This window comes from Nannospalax galili, unplaced genomic scaffold, assembly GCF_000622305.1.
Source record: "Nannospalax galili isolate Female #2095 unplaced genomic scaffold, S.galili_v1.0 scaffold45, whole genome shotgun sequence".
NCBI lineage: Eukaryota > Metazoa > Chordata > Mammalia > Rodentia > Spalacidae > Nannospalax > Nannospalax galili.
In genome coordinates, this window is record NW_008355775.1 from 1658025 (window position 1) to 1675658 (window position 17634).

General features: G+C 35.5%; 1 protein-coding gene across 4 annotated transcripts in view; it reads right to left on the bottom strand.

The window, feature by feature from the left end:
• Window positions 1-693: 693 nt before the first annotated feature.
• Window positions 694-17634, bottom strand: part of Vcan (versican) — a 116503-nt gene continuing 99562 nt past the window's right edge. For all 4 annotated transcript variants that reach the window (XM_008853288.3, XM_017803242.2, XM_029556199.1 and 1 more), the window contains 3 exons: window positions 8314-8458; window positions 2895-3077; window positions 694-2747 (listed from right to left, as the gene is read on the bottom strand). In XM_008853288.3, coding sequence (XP_008851510.1) covers window positions 2620-2747; window positions 2895-3077; window positions 8314-8458 — 456 coding nt within the window. In that variant the 3' untranslated portion in view covers window positions 694-2619. The remainder of the gene's footprint in view (window positions 2748-2894; window positions 3078-8313; window positions 8459-17634) is intronic.

Below are 17634 nucleotides of genomic sequence, written 5' to 3' on the forward strand. Positions count from 1 at the left end.
CAGATAATTCCATGAACTGTATCCAATGTGAAAACTTTTATATGAGCACAGACATCAGACTCATTCTCTGCTGAATCCTCAGGGTCTGTGACAATGTCTGGAACACGATTAGTGCTTAGTAAATAGTAAATGGATAAAAAAATAAAGGAATCTTGATGGATAGCTGAATGAAAGAAAATTTACTAGTGTGGCAGCTTCTGATAGTTATGATCATCTAGCTACAAATTAAGCATCTAAATACACAAGAATCAGGAGCATAGTATTTCCTGTTTCTCTTGAGCACATCACACAGGTCCTAGAGATTATCTTCTCCACTACACAGTGAAACTTTGGACAAAGAACTTGCTCTCACAATCCTTGATCCTCCTTCAGAATGTAATGTCAATCTTCATAGGCCTGTTCTGAGATAGCACATATGAAACACTTAACCTATTAACAGAAAGTCATCTCTAATATGGGCTACAACTTTTCCTATTGTGTTTTTTCCATACCGGAGATTCATGTATAGCATGAAGTTAAATACTTTGCTAGAATTTCTATTTTAGTTATTACAGGTATATATAGTCATCTCTTTGCTAATCGTAACATTATTTCATCCAGGCAAGAAACTTGTTCTCTGCGATGAAACCAGAATATAAATACCTTGGTGCACATTAGAGTTTAAAGTTGTAAATAACCAGACAAGTCACAGTATAGTAAAAGAAGGATTTTTAGGATTCTTTGGTGAAACAAAAGCAGATATAAAAAGTTACAAAGATTTTAGATTTTCATTCACAAAAAAATGTCATTCACATTTTACACTATACATGTTATAATATAAATAACAGGTAAGTATTATGTGCATTGTAATGAAAAAGAAAAAAATTAAACCCTAATAAGCCAACACAGTGATTTTCTGTGCTTCGGAACACCAAAGAAGGGGTTACAATTAATGCAGGAACTGAGAATCTTGCTTGAAGACACTATGTATGCTTGAGAACTGGAATCATTCCAAAGGACTGAAGCCAAAGGACATTTCATGAAAAAGAACCAACCCCAGTCTGCTCTTTTTCTATTCTTTAAAATTTAAATTAATTTGATGATGTATAAAACATAAAACTTTTACATACTTATGGGATGCCATGTATACATTCTGTAATTTTTAAACCAGGTTTCAGTGTTTGCATTTTATTTGGCATTCTTCAAATTGCTCTAAGTGAAATTAGGGGAAGAGTCCTAAATGTATTCTTTCCATTATAAGTTTTTCTTTAAATCATATAATCCTTTGATAATGATTCAAAGTCATCTTCAGCAATTGCAGTATTCAAATGTTGGGGGTGGGGGTGCAGTGGGAAAAGAGGAGCAAAAACTTGAACAGATAATTCATCTAACTGGAAGAAAATCCCACACTATTTCTACACCTTATGCTCTTGCTTAGAATGGGCAAACACCACTCACTGAAAGCTAAACACTTTTCCACTCTTCATAATAAACACTTGATGCATTCTATCCATCACATTATTGAATCAGGAACAAAGTACTATATTATAGTGTTCCAAACTGTGAAGAAAGTATAAAAGCTAACACTGAAAAATAACTAGCATACTATATCAATTTTCAGGTCTTGGGGAAAATAACATCCAATAAGTTAAATCCGTATGGCTTACTTCATTTATTTATGTATGCTTCACAGCTGCAGCATTCATACATGAACATTCAAAACTTTATAAAAGATTAAAATGGTTATATATACAAAATTTTTTTTGCATGTGTGTTGTTGTTTTAAAAATCCCCCACCCTCCAGAGCCCTCAGTCTATATCCACTCCAAATGCCTTGATCCATAACCTTACCAGCGTTAGTGTTATGAAAGCCATTAAAAAGTAGACCTGGATGAGTTAATAATTAGCACTTTGACCCCTAAAAAATGCTGCTGGCCATAGAAAAGTCCCCCATTCAGGTCCTTCTTGTAAGCGAAGAAAAAGGAATGCAACAAAGAGTTCCACTATGGAGTCCCTTGTTCCGTCAGGATCTCACCGGCCCGGCTTCCGTGTCACCGGAAGCACAGCACTTGTGGCTGAGATGAATGCAATGATTTACAAGATTGTGTTTGCTAGTCATCCAGAAAAACTGTCCTCCGACTTGCAGACAGTCAAGGGCAAATTATACCATTTCCAGCCTAAACAAACTACAGGAAAGTAGCCGAACCAATGATTAAAGACCTCGAAAGCTTCATAGTCATCATTAAATATGCCTAAACTCGGTGTGACATTTTATTTTATATACAGGATTATAATCAACATTAAATCATCTTATTTACATGGCCATCGGTGCTAAATTGAGCTTTTTAAATAGTACAGTAGGCTGGAATACATGAAATGGTCTGCCCTGGAGGCGGACAGGAAACTAAAGAACTTAGGCTGGAAATGATTACTTTCTTCATTTTCTTTCTTTTTTTTTCGCTCTCTTTTTAATGCCAATTCTTTCGCCGAAAATGTTTGGGGAGCACAGCAGCCCCAAATGACCAGACGGTGGCCCCCAAATCCAAACCAACTGATAATACTTCTCAAGGTGATAGGAAAGGCACAGGAAGTTAGGACTTTGGCTGAAATGATGAAAACACGTGTTCGCCATTTTAGGGATCAGCGCCTCGATTCCTGCCACCTCCGGCTCCAACGATGGTCATGTTTAGATGTATTTATGGAATTGTCCTTTGCTGATGAGGAATTTTTAAAGTAATTCTTAGAATAAGTCCTTTGGTATGCAGATGCTAAATGAAAGAAAACAAGGAAAGAAAGAAAGAAAACAACAATATTACTTGCTCCATACCCTAAACTACCGATACCACAGTCGTAAAATGTAGGAGTCTAGTAGTTGTTATAGCACGGTTGTCCATTCTTTCTTAAGGACCACTTACGGTTCATGCAGGTTATTTTAGGCATAGCCCATCTTCCATTTCCAAGGCACCGGATAGTTGGAAGGTGACGTTGAATGAAACCATCTTTGCAGTGATACCTAATCAAGGAGTTGATTTCATAACGTGGTTTCATCTTTCCAAAGGTCTTGGCATTTTCTACAACAGGAGGCTGGCCGCAAGCAACTAAGGAAAAGCAAATTGGGTTATTTCCAAGCAACCTACATATTTTAATTAGTACAAGAGTCAGAATCAGTTCCCACCACCACCATATATCTTTGTAAAAGACAATCGTCTAGAATTCAGTAACAGAAATAACATTTTATCTTTTTCCTTAGTACCTTTAAATTTTTTTGATTCCGGAATGTCATGCAATGTATTTTGATTATATTCAGACTCCCTCCCCCACCCCAAGTTTTCATGTCCTCCATTATCTGTCTTTTTAAAAAATTAATATTCATTCACTTATTTATTTTATTTTATTTTATTTCGAATTTCTGGTAGGTTGATCAGTCTCCACTGCATGAATCCACACCTGGGAGCACATGGGAGGTATGGAACAGAATCTATAGGCCTTTAAAAAACATTGAAAAAAAAAGAATTTTTTTTAAATTAACTTGAGGCTCTGGGCTTATTTTGAATCTCAGATTATGTCATTTTAAATTGTGCTTTTATTAAAACACATCCGCATCAAATCACCATACATTCATCTCTCCTTCTGGCAGAGCCAGTTTTCTAAAAAAAAATTCTAAATTAAAAAACACTGGTCTCAGGTCGGGAGAGAGTGCTCAGCAGTTAAGAACTTTAGCTGCTCTTGCAGAGGACTGGAGTTTGGTTCTGGGCACCCACATGGTGACTAACAACTGTTGTCCTTAATTCCAGTTCCAAGGACTCCTACGCCCTCTTCTAGACTCTACGTGAATTGCACTGCATGGGTGCACTTGCATGCATGCATGCAAAGCACTTGTAGACATAAAATTAAAATAAATAAAAATTTGAAAAGTGCATCTCATACCAGTAAGTATTCTATTGATAATACCTTCCTCATCATTTCTCAGTTTTTATTATCCATCTTGACTTGGGGAATAATATATTTGCAGCAGGTAACTATTACTACCATTCCTACAATAAATTTTATAATCTGTAACACTATTGATTTGAAAAATAGACATATACTTCTAAGTGTAAATAAAATATTATGTGTTTTTTCCAAGTTTATACTGAAACAAAAGAAAAGTGAATAGTATTTCTGCCTTGAGTGTGTTTTGTTTGAGACAGGCTTTCATGTAGCCCAAGCTGGCCTGGAATTAATTCTATAGCTAAGGATGACCTCGAATTTCTGAAATTCCTGCCTCTACCACCCAGTTGTTGGCATTACAGACATGGGGTACCATGTCTTATTTATGTGATTCTGGGGTTTAAGGATAGGGTCCCCTGCAAGCTAGGCAAGCAATCTATTTGAGCTACATCTTAGGCCGTCATGCCTTGGGTTTTAATGACCGTAATGAATATATATATTTAAAGCCTTGTGAACAGTAAATAAGAGTAAAGCTTAAAATACTTTGTTATATTTTAGTTTATGATGAAAATCTTTAATAAACTAAGCAACAAGAAGAAATGATAAAATAACTAGATGTAAAAGGCATTTCAGCATTATAAAATTTAAGATAAAAATTCAACTGAATTCATATTCATTCAGTTTTATTTGGCATGAATACAATTATTTTAAATATTTTTAAGCCATTAAAAATAAACACTATGTTCTGCTACCCTAATAGAAACATCAGAAATGTAATTATCCCTAAATGGCATTTCTGATCTACAGTTTAACAGGTTTGGCACCATGTGTCAATGACACAAGCCATAATGTCTCCTGAAATAATATGAATCTTCACTAGGAGAAAGATTACCAGAACCCATGGTACCAAGTACTTGACACTTCAATCTTAGCATTTTAAAGTTTATAATTAATCAATTTGTTTAAACATTAGAAGGATGTTTATAGTCACATTGTTTTGCAATGACAAATTGGGGTTTAAGTTAAATGTTTAGTTCTTCTGGTTTACTTCTGCTTGACCCAACTTACATCTGCATACTGCATTTATTATAATATTAAGAGCTTATTTAGGCCCCAGTTACTAACAAATATCTGAGAGAATGAGACCAAAGTAATATAGAATGGTCAAAAATAATCAACTAGATAATTCATTGTATGTGATTCTGTACTTGCTGATAAATTAGAAGCTTCTTTTTATATCATTTAGAGGAAAGAACTGTATTTTTATTTGAAAACTACATATACATAAATTATTAAAAATTAAATAATTAAGTTGAGTATGGTTGCTTGGCAAGGCTAGGAAAATAGACTTCAATTGGATCCAAACATATAAGCGCGACATTTGAGAGAACAACATGAGAGAACAGCAGGAAAGGCAGTCTTAAACGTGGACAATTGGGTATTGATATAGCACAATGTATTTGCTTCCCTATCTCAAAGAATACATGGAAAATCAATTCTAGATAGTTTAAACATAAAACATAAAAGGCAAAGTTATAAAACATTGAGCAAACAATATGAAGTATCTTTATGACTTTGGGATTCATAAAGATTTCTTAAGACATAAAGAGTTTAAATCATAAAGAAACATTAAAAAAATTAACAGATATCTTCATCTAAAAAACCCATAATATAATAGTAAAGGCAAACTAAAAACTATGATAAGATATTTTGCAAACTATGTAACTGTCAAGAAATTAGAAATAAAAATATAATAAGAACCCCTTAAAATCAACAGAAGTGATAAGGGACCAGTTTCCAAAACTAACAAAAAGACATGAATAAAAGCTTTACTAGAAAAGAACCAAAAATAACCTACAAATACATCAAAAGATATTCAAGAAGCACCCAAAAATGCAAATTAAATCACAACAGATAACATTTCATACCCACCAGACTGGCCAAAAATTTCTCAAGTCCAATAATACCAAATGTTGAAGAAGTTGTGAAGTGACAGGACTTCTCACACATTGCTGGTGGGAGTGTGTATTACTACAACCAGTTTGGAACATAATTTGGTATTTTCTAGTAAATTTGATGGTACATATACCTTAAGACTCAGCATCTTCATTCCTGGAAATATGCCCTACAGAAACTCATAAAAATCTACCAAGAACAAGTTTAAGAATATTCATAGAACATTATTTATAATAGTAAAAGATGCTACTAGCCCAGATGGCCACTGACAGGAGAACTAATAAATGTTAGAGAATCATATGATGAATCACTTACACAGCAGCAAAAACAGAGACCAAACAGCTACATACATCAACATAGATGACTATCACAAATAATGTTAAATAATAAACAAAGCAAGCTATAGATTACATACAGTATGATCCTACTTTTGTAAGGTTCAAATTTTTCAAAACAAAATTATTTGCTGTTTTGAGATAATATTACAGGGAAAAGCCATGACCAACAACCATTATCTCTGATAAGAGTCATGTTTGAGAAAAACCAACAAGATACTCCATACTTGCTACATGTATGGATAGCATGTAGCAAGGTGCTCTTTTAAAAACAGGTCTTTTCTGTATATTAAACATCTTTATTACCTGTGTTTAATAGCTAATTGAGAAAAAAATGACTTAGGTCTGTAGGCTTAAAGGTGTCTAAATTATATGAAAGGAGACAGGACTACCTTTTACAAAGCCTATAAATATTGATATTATAAAATTCCTCTAGAGCCTTGAGAAAATAATCCATTCCTTGTTTAATGAAGCAGAGCTAACATCTTGCAAAACTCATTCCCCAGTGGGAAATGTAAAATATTATGCTGTATTTGTAAGTTTCTTTTTGGCTATAAAACTAAAGTTCTTAACCTGGAGCCAATTTGCCTTTCTACCCAAACTGTATCCCACCCCAGAGAATACAGGCATTTCTAAAGACCTTTTTGGTTAGTGAGCATATTGGAGAGGGGATGTGGAGTGGAGGTGCTGCTGGTATTTAGTACCTAGAGGACAAGGATAATGCTGAGTATTCTTGAAATCCTGGACAGTCCCTCACAATAAAGACATCCTACTCAAAATGTCAATAGTGCTGCTGTTGAAAAACTGCTTTAGCAGAAAAAAAAATCATATTTAGACCACATTGAGTCCAGCAACTATTTGGAGGCCTAAGATGACATTTGGATAAAGACAAACAGGTTATTAAAGACTTGTTACACTGGAAAAAGAAAACCGGCAAAACTCAATTTTCCATTTTTATCAGTTCTGTGCAGAAGTGTAGAGGAAGTGCACAGACCGGAAAGCTTCTTATGGGGATGGTGCACTGAGAGGAAGTTCTGCCTTGGATGAGAGAACAGTAATGTGGTAGCTGCTATAACAGCTGAGTTTCATCTGACCTGGGCTTTGTGGTGCATAGGGTTCTTTTTCTCCTAACATGAATTATTGGTGTTAAAGTCTTTCCTAGAATTTTTATAAAGGATTTTTAGTTTTTAGTTTTACTATTTTTAAATTCAAAGACAGATCAAATGGGTTTTGTATTTGAATTTAGTTACACTCTCAATGTGTACTGTTCCTTGAGATGGGTCTTGGCCTAGTGGCTATTTAATATCATTATCAAAGACACTGTTAAAAACTTTTTTGAAATATCCACTTGTTTTAGGAAATTCAAAAAAATTAGTCAATGATAAATGCAACATGCCCTTAAAAATCAGTTTTCTTGATTTTTTTTTCTGCTTACATATAACCAAGCAATTTTCATCCTGGAATTTCCTTTATAAATAAATTTGAGTTAATGGACATTGAAGGTATTCACTACATATATAGGGATGACACTTGCTCCATGGACTACACGCATAACATAAACCTCTAAAGTGATATCTAAACTCTCAAATGCCCATGAAGATCAAGCAGTTAGCAAAAACAGTAAAAGATCTGGATGAAGACTGTTGCGGGAGACCACAGCTCCCTTACCCCCATAAGGGAGGGTAGCAATTCACAGCTCTCCATCCTAAATCCAATGAGAAAGTTGAACATGGGCCAAATGCACCAAATCTTCTTATTAAAAAAAAAAAGATTATCTCATGATACATCCAAAATTTTTGTTGGCAATTTTTCGATATTCTCTTCATCAAAATGAAAAGATGTCCAGCCATTTGGCCAGAGTTACCTTTTGTAAAGATATTACTAGGTAGTTTTCCTATACAAATGCCACTTTTTATTTTAAGCATCTGAAATCTAAAGAACAGTGCTGAAAATTAACATTTTAATTTTATAGGGAGAGCGAAATATCCTTGGACAACAAGAAAGGAAAGGACATATCTGATTTGCAACTTAAAGAATGAAACTCATTCTTCCTGAATTCTTGAAACTAATTGAAATACAGAGTCAGTGTACAGCAAGAATGGGCAATCCTTACCTGTTCCCTTCTTGCAGGTGTAGGTGAGATGGTAATTGCAAGGAACATCATTCCACTGGCCATTCTCATGCCAAATGATCACAACACAGTCTTCTCCAGCAGAAAAGAAGCTGTCTGGCTGGTTGGGCCTCCAGTTCTCATATTGCTGTGAAACAGAGGGAGAGGATAAATACTTGTTAGCCACAGAGTAACGTGAGGACAGTGGTGGCTATCTGGTTGGAATGAAGTCAACAATTTATATTCAACCACAGAGCTGAAATAACTTTCATAGTAAAGATTCTTAAGAAAAATATATGCAGCTCAAAGACTTTGGTTAACAAATACCTATTCTTGGCAGTCAAATATCTTTGAGAAATTTTGGCTAGTCATTCTAGATTTCTAAATATACAATCTACTCTCAGTTTAAGAAATTTCATCATCACGTTATTACCAACTGTAAAAACATTAATGGAAATGAAAACAGACAAAAACTTTCATAATTTATATCATCATCTTTTGTTCCAGGTCTTATGTGTATATACAATACTAGACTGTGATTTACAGTACAATAGAAATAGCCTCTTTGGAGGGCTGGAGAGATGGCTCAGCGGTTAAGAGCACTGACTGCTTTTGCAGAGGATCCAGGCTTGATTCCTAGCACCCACATGGTGGCTAAGAACCATCCTTAACTCCAGGTCCAGGGGAATCCGAAGCCCTCTTCTGACCTCTGTGGCATTGCATGACACAGATGTACTCACATACATGCAGCCAATACACTCATACACAAAAATTTTTTAAAACTTTTAAAAGAAAGAAATAGCCTCTTTTTTTATTTTTCCAATTATAAAATATCTTTCTTTGATCTACTTAATGCACTTGCTTTTGATCAAAATTCATTGACAGTTTAAAATGAGATATTCAGAAGTTTTGTGTTTATCCAATACATCTATGTTCGTCATTTTATGTGCAACATTTCAAAATCACTTTGTTTTATCTATTACTCTTATTTTCATGAAACAGTAGAGTTTTGCTTTATGCCTTGATAGGAAAGATTTTTCTTTTAATAAGAACATTTATCCAAATTTCTTCATATTAATAAAAATGATAATGCTTTCAAATACTATAGTTTTTTGTGCAAGGTGTTGAGATAATTATTTTGATGTTTTTCTACTACATTTATATCCATATTTTAAATATCTACTGAGTCTCTAATATAAATATGTATAAATGATCAGAGAAAAATCTTGACCTCTATCATAACATTATGTGCTATGTATTTAGCAGCAATCATGAATAAAGACCTCTTCAAGATACTTAATAACATATTACTTCATAATAAGTTGGCACAATTGCTAATAAATTAGGCCAGAGAGATCTTAAACCTCCAGAACTCTCTGGTTTGAGTTCACTTCTTACATTAAAATGTCTCCATAGCAATGAATAATTACATGACGAGCAGTCTTCTCTGGCCTCCACATGCACGCTTGCACGCATGCACACACACACACACACACACACACACACAGAGGGGACAGGTGATGACCATGACATAATACAGAATGTAGCACCCTGGCCCTCACTAAGAGTCAGGTGTCTAAATTCAAGTCCTGGCTGTGTTCTGGGTTTGCTCTACAATGTGGCCAAGTTTGACTTTCCCATCTTGAAATGAAAGGGCTGCTACCATTTTCCAAAGTTTGGTTTATCTGACACTTGAGAGATATGAGACAATTATTTTTAAAATTGCAATAATTGTGATTATTTTCAGAAAACAATACGAATGGCACAGAAAACTCATGATTTGTCAGTATTCCTCTTTCATTTTGACTTCTCTTTAAATTCATGACAATTTTCAAAAAACAACAATATAAAGAAAAAAGGTAAATAATACAAGTTATCTGTAGATGTTACAAAACTGAAATTGAGCAGAATATGGTGCTAAAATTGGGGGTGGGTATGATGGCTTGGTCGTTGATGGTGCTTGCTGCCAAGCCTGTCGAGTAGAGTTCAATCCCCAGAAGACACATGAAGGAGAGAACTAACTCCCACAAATTGTTCTCTGACCTACACATGTATGCCATCAGACACACACACACACACACACACACACACACACACACACACACACACACAGACACACACACATGCACACATACACAGATAGGGATACATAGACAAAGATACACATAACAGAGACACACAGAAGCGGAGACATATACAGGGATCTACAGAAACACACAGATATGTATACACAAATATACATACAGAGAAACAGACACACATGCACACACATAGATGCACACACAGACAAATACAAACACATTCACAGATACATAGAAATACACACTCACACCCATCATTTATCTGTCCCAGAAAACAAGAGAAAGAGAAAGATAACCCCCAAAAAGTTTTCTCTCATATACATATATATGCCCACAGACACACACACACACACACACACACACACATACACACACACACACACACACACACACACACATGCACACATACACAGATGGGTCAAAAAAAGGTAATGAGAGAAAAAGAAAAACAGTTTCTGTGACTCTTCAAAGACAACTTTTGGTTAGGGAAGTAAGACTGGACTATCAATACAAGGCCATTTCCTAGACTTGGTCTTTTTATCTGGAATGTGTTGTAGACGAGGTGCTCTTTCCATGGCTTTCTGACTCAATTTGACTACTGCTTCCCTCTGTGCTTTGCCTAGTGTCAGGTTTTATCATGCACAGCAATGACAAGATCAGTGCTAAAACACCCCCTTACTGTGCTAGAAGTATAGACTTTGGCTTATGTGACAACTCAGTGACTGTCTTTTAGGGGACACACGTATTTACTAAGCTTTCCTTGAAGTAAATTCAAATGTATCTTTGGTAGAAACAAAGACTTTACTTAGGAAATACAAAGTCAGAGAAAAATTGAAGAATGAAGGCAATTGTTCTAATTTAGAGTGCATTACAAAACCTTTCCATCTACTTCTACCAGTATCATGTCTGTTTTTATTATCATTTAAAATGCATACATGGACCTGCTCTACTTTTATATACCAGCATTCTTTATTTGGCTGTCTGCAGTGGTTTTAATATCAAATGTTTCCATTTGTATCTTAAATCTTCAAAATTTGGTGTGATAGGCTCTTTGAAGAAGTATCCCTGTGTCTATGAAATAGAGTTTTGAGTGCCAATAAACCCTAAGCTAAAAACAATAAATGTTTAATTAATGTGGCAAGGAATGTTTATAATTTTTCTTCTCAGAAAAAGTGTTTTTAAGAGCTTTTAAAGGTGTTAAACTTCTAGATCTTGGAAAAACAATTTTCAAAATGACCTAAAGTTTGAAAATTTTCTACTTTCAGTCTCTTTGCTTAACTTCTCTTCAAAGTCTCTTCAATCATGCCAAAATTAATAGGAGACAAGAGTTTCCTGCTATGTGAAAAAGCCTTTGAAGAGTCATAAAACTGTGAAGAACCAAAGGAAGCTTAATGAAGTTGCTTTTATGCCAAAACAGAGAATAAAAGGGTGTTTTTATTTCTCTAGGGAAAGCTAAACCAGAAATGAGATGAATTTAAATGCCACTCTAGTAATACAGAGGGTACCGCAGAGTTACTATCTTCCACATGGCCCGGGGAAGAAGGCTCAGGAACCCTACTCCCAAAGCACTCTGGTAGGTTTTCTTTTTTCTTTTCGTTTTTTGTTTGTTTGTTTGTTTGCTTGCTTGCTTGCTTGCTTTTTTTTTTTTTTTTTGGTTTTTTTGGGACAGGGTTTCTCTTTAGCTCAGCTGCCCTTTAACTCCCTTTGTAGACCAGGCTGGCCTTGAACTCACAGAAGTCTGCCTGCCTTTGCCTCCCAAGTGCTGGGATTAAAGTTATGCACCACAATGCCCAGCGACTGAGAGTTTTTCTTATAACCTTGAACTAACATTTGCTCTGAACTGGGTTTCTAAGTCTATTTTCCTTTCCTTTATCTCCCCTATCCCTTAGTCATCCTTCACCCTCTACCACCAAGCTTTTTCTTTTGTAAACTCTTTCATAAACAAATCAGAACTTAAAAGTCATATTCTGCCTGTTCTGATGTATAATTGGTTTGTTTTTTTTTTTTTTTTTTTTTTGTGTGTGTGTGTGTGTGTGTGTGTGTGTGTGCGTGTGTGAGTGAATTAACGCATGACAGAAAGACTGTCTAAGAGGCAGAGGTCAGGAGGGCTGTGGCAAATAGTGTTTTCTGGATATGACAGGAATATTGCACTCATGAACATGGCAGTTGTGGTTGTCCACATAAGACTTGAACAAGATCAAACTCCAGCATGAGTGGGGGAAGGCACATGAGTACCTCTCCCAAGCCAAGGATCTATTGACAGTTGATGGCTGCTAAGGAGGGCAAATCAATTTTCTTTAAGAGTGTGGCCCCTAGTGGGTTGACCATGATTCAGTGTCTGGTCCCACACTTGTACATATACAGGAAGCACTAACTGGGCTCTGGGGATTATAAGAAAAAGAAAAGGACATGAATTTCGCAGTGGGACATGGATGGAGATTCAAGAATTGGAGGGGAGAGTGTGGATAAATATCAAAATACATTGCAGGTATATATGAAATTCTCAAAGCATATCTAAAAATACTGTATTAAAAAGAAAATATAAAATTTTCATTTTTTTAAAGAAATTACATATATGGGTTGGAGAGGTGGTGCAGCCATTAAAGGCTTAGGCTTACAACCAAAAAGACAAGAAATTACATAAGTAACAGAGTACATGAAATTGGGTAGGGAGGTGAAGATGGGGGAGAAGATTTGATTTCTATCAAGATTTACTGTTTGAAATTTGCAGAAATTCAATAAAAATAAGAACAAAAGGACAATAATTTATTAAAATAATAAAAATCTGCTTTTAAAATTTTCCATGGTTGAAGATTACAATGTTCTGCAAATATTTAATCTGGATTTTTTTTCAGCTCAATAATTTCTAACTTGTTTTCTAACCTCTTTTAGAAAACCTGTAATTATGTTCAGAGGTGGAAATTTCCAGCATGGAATGGTATGTGTGAAGTCGTGGAGTACTTCCTCAAGCTGTCTTTCCCATACTGCTCACTTCCGATATTTTCTTCCTGACAGTCACTGTGCTCTAGTTTACCCATTTGTTGTCTTTCTTCTTTCTAGTAAAACAAATGTTCGCTGAGATTAGGTCGTGCTTTCCTTTGTCTACTACTGTATTCAGAGTGGTAGGAGCTATATAGATCTGGTATATACTGGTGTTATTTAAGAAATAGTTGGATATTTAGAAATAATGAATCTTAATCAAAGCTGTTGCTTGCTGCTAGCAAATAATAGGTAAGAGAAGCAGCCATAGATTTAAATACTGGAAATACTTAAACTTTCTGGGAATGTTTGGCGGTATATGTCAAGAACTTCAAAAGTTTTTCCCCTTAGACTTCTAATAGGCTATTCCAAAAAAATCAGAGATAGAAACAGCATTCATAATAAATATTCTTCATACTCAAAATGAACAGAAAGCAAAATATAGAATGTATATGTTGAATAAATTCTGATACAGCCAGACAAATGAAACATTGTATAACCATTAAATGTTTTATCTTTGAAGATTATGTAAGGAAATGAGACTACAAATTAAGATATATGATGATACAAAATTTACACATAGTTCCAGATGCCATTACATGTATCTATAAGGCCAAAAAGAATCCAGTAAAATCTTATAGTTTATACATGAGTTGACATAACACTAATACTTCACATATTTTTACATATTTTCTAAGTTCTATAGAGTAAGCACAGTTACTTTTCTAATCAGTGAAAGTAAACATTATGAATTTATGAATGCACTTGTCAGAACACATTCCCAGACTTCCTAACTAGCCTATTTTAATCTAAGCTCAGCAGATATCACTTCAAGTTCCCAAAGTCACTTGTCAGCCTCGTACTTTAGCTGACATTTCCTCCTAGGCTGGACAACGGTCTCATTTTCACATTGAAATAAATTCAGGTTCCATGCCAATGAAGTGATTCTCAGGGCTTACACTGCCCAGACTCTACTAAAAGATTTAATTGTCTTTGGTGAGAATTACATCTGGATTGTAGCAATGATTTAAAATGCATGTTTTTGTTGTTGCTTGACAGAGTCTGGCTTAATTTTGCAGGACCAAGTTTTAAATGTATGTTTTTTACAAGATAGTCTAATACACACAGCCATGTCACACCATGCCGTCTATCTGATAACCCAGTCATACACATTTATCTTGGTGAGGATGCTTTGATTTTGCTCCACATTACTGGCAAATTGATTTAGTAAAGGAAACCCCAGTTTTCTGTTTCCTCTGTAATTCTCTTACACTCTTAATATTACTTTGGTGTAGCATGGGTTTAAAAAAAATTGACTGTGGGTCCAACAATGCATTTTTTTTCCTTCAAAATTAAGTATTAGGAAAAAAGCCTTCCTGGAGAAATCAATTCAGTCATAAGAATGTACTACATCCTCTCCTCTCTACCCTGTCTCTAGCAAAAAGAAATAAGGATTCTTGGAACAAGCAGATAAAAATGTACCACCTGCCATATGAATGTTTTTCTCCTCGCTTGGAGTTATGAATGAACATTTTGAGTGTTTTGTTTTGTTTTTTAACAGGTTCTCACTATATAGCTGAAGCCAGCCTCACACTCACTATGTGGTCCTGGATGATCGACTCTGAACTGATTCATTCTCTCTCATTTATGAACCCTAGTTCCAAATCACAGGATTCAGGAAAGCAGATAAGAACCATTGTGGGGGGGGGGGGCTTGAGAGAGGGAAATTTGAGACAGGGAAATAGAGGACATGGGCATTATCAGGTGGGAAATTGGGAAAATAGGGGCTAATTTAACTAAAGAGGGAGAAGGGAGAGCTATACTGGGGAGAGAGAGAAATAATACTTGAGTGGTGTGAAAACTATAGGAAAGTGTATTCTTTTATAAGCCTGCTGAAAAGCATGTTCTGTGTGTGTGTGGGGTGTGTGTGTGTGTGTGTGTGTGTGTGTGTGTGTGTGTGTATTTTTATAGCTGAAGGCTGTTTAACAAAAACCATACTTCCAGGCAAGAGAAACCTCCCTTTAAGTTGTTGGTCAGGGTAGTCCAAGAGACTCCCCAAACAGTATAGGCTGTTGCCACAGCCTTTGGTTACCTCCAGAAACTTGAAGGTAGGACCCCTTGAAAGTAAGACAGGACATGCTTTGAACACAGGACTTGGAGCAATTAAGCTGGAACTGACCCAGACGCCTCCTCCCTGAACACTAGCTCCCAAAATATCAGAAGGTATTGTGCAAGTTGCCAATGGGAAAAAAAAAAAAAAAAACACTCATTGGTCCTACCCAGCTATAAAAGGAATGAGCCACAACGACTGGCAAACTCTCGTTTATGCGACAGTGGCACTTTTATCTTAGGAGTAATCAACAACTGTCTAACTGACCTGAAGGCTCATTCAAAAGGAGAGAATCCATCATGGGACTGTAAACATAGCCAAGTACACATGGTTAGAGAGGTCATGAACCTTAGAGAAGATTACTGTCTCTTTCCTAAACCAATGTAATTTCTTACTACATTCTAAATACATATCTTTATATCCACAAAGGTAGTTCTCACCATTCATCAAAGAAGCCTCTTTTTGCAACACATGGAAAATATTCCAAAGTTCTACAACTGATTGAACACAGAGAGTAATTGACTGTGCGGATACATAGCCCTAATTGATGCATCTACAATGCAACCTTTACACCTAAGGCTCAGGGAACATTGCAGAAGAAGGGACAGGAAAATTCTAAGAGCCAGAAGAATAAGACACCACCTGCTAGATAATGCACTCTAGACATGATAAAGAAGCTTGCACCCATGAAATCTCTATGGTGCGACAGCATAATAAAATCTACAAAATGACAAAACCAACTGACATCCAATGTGGATGGGGGAAATTTCATGAGGTCCAACCTCTAAATCAGGAGCTGCAGGAGATCAATGGATGCTGAGTTTTTTCCAGAAACCAGCTTCCTGGTAAGTTATCTAATCCCATGTGGTCAGCCCCTAAACACATGTACACAAGAGCACCACTAAATGGACTCAGTGCATTATATGTGTAAATACATATACTGTATTTATGTATATGTAATAATAAAGAAAGTGACAAGAAATTGAGAGGGAGTAGGGGGACATGGGAAGAGCTAGACAGGGACTAGGAATTTCATTTATGAAATTCTCAAAAATAAAAATACTATTAAAAAAATAATAAACAGTCTCTATGTATCCCAGGTTGGCCTCACATTCGCTATGTAGTCTTGGATAATCTATTCTAAACTGACCCCACTCCAGGGTGGGACTACCAAACAAGGAGTAAGAAGCCATCATGGGTTGGAGACATTCATTTTAAAGCCATTGACAAAAATAGATGCTGGCTATGTCTCTACATAGTTATGCCTCGCAGACTGTTTCTCACTCCAAACCCTGAGCTCCAATTATTTTCCCAGATAAATAGGTTGCCTGAAAAAGCATCAAAATTATTCTGTTATTCTCCTCTGATGGAAAAGTTATGACATAAAGCTGAAACAATGGTGCAGAGGAAAGTTAACTCAGATGTAAATTTTTCTTGTTTTATTAAGATACAATTATTATACACCAGTATGAAATTCTTTAATGGCTCACACTGTATGGCAAAATTACTTTGTGAATTCAAGTTAAATAGCTACCTCTCCATACATCCAAAGAAGTGCCAGAAAGACAACCATTTCAATTAAACTGAGTTTCGATTTCTTTTTATTTTTTTTCCTTTCCCCCAAATGAATTCAAGTATATGCCCTGCCAAAATGATAAAACAATTTTTAAAACTCTGGATGAAATCCAACAACTAATGTGTATGGTTCTGTTACACAAAAATTATCTCCACACATTGGAGAGCTCATTTCAAACCAATTCCAACATTGCTAGGGAAGTTAAGAGCAGACTGAAGTTATTCATCAAAGTCTATCAAATTATAAATGCTTCGTTATTTGTTACAAATAATCTTTATTGTCAAAAATGGATTTTGCCATATCTTCCTTATTAAGGCCTGTTTCCTACTGTTCTTCACCTTCAGGTTCTTTTCCTTTACCTCCCTGTTTCCTGTAGTTATGTCTGGATACATACTCACTTATCAGGGTTTGGTTCTAGGATCCACATATGAGGGAGAACATACATCGATTTTTTTTTTCTGAGTCTGTTACATCCCTTAGTACAACAGTTTCTAGTTCCATCCATTTACCTGCAAATTTAATGATTTCATCTTTCTTTACTGCTGAGTAAAACTCCATCATATAAATGAACCACATTT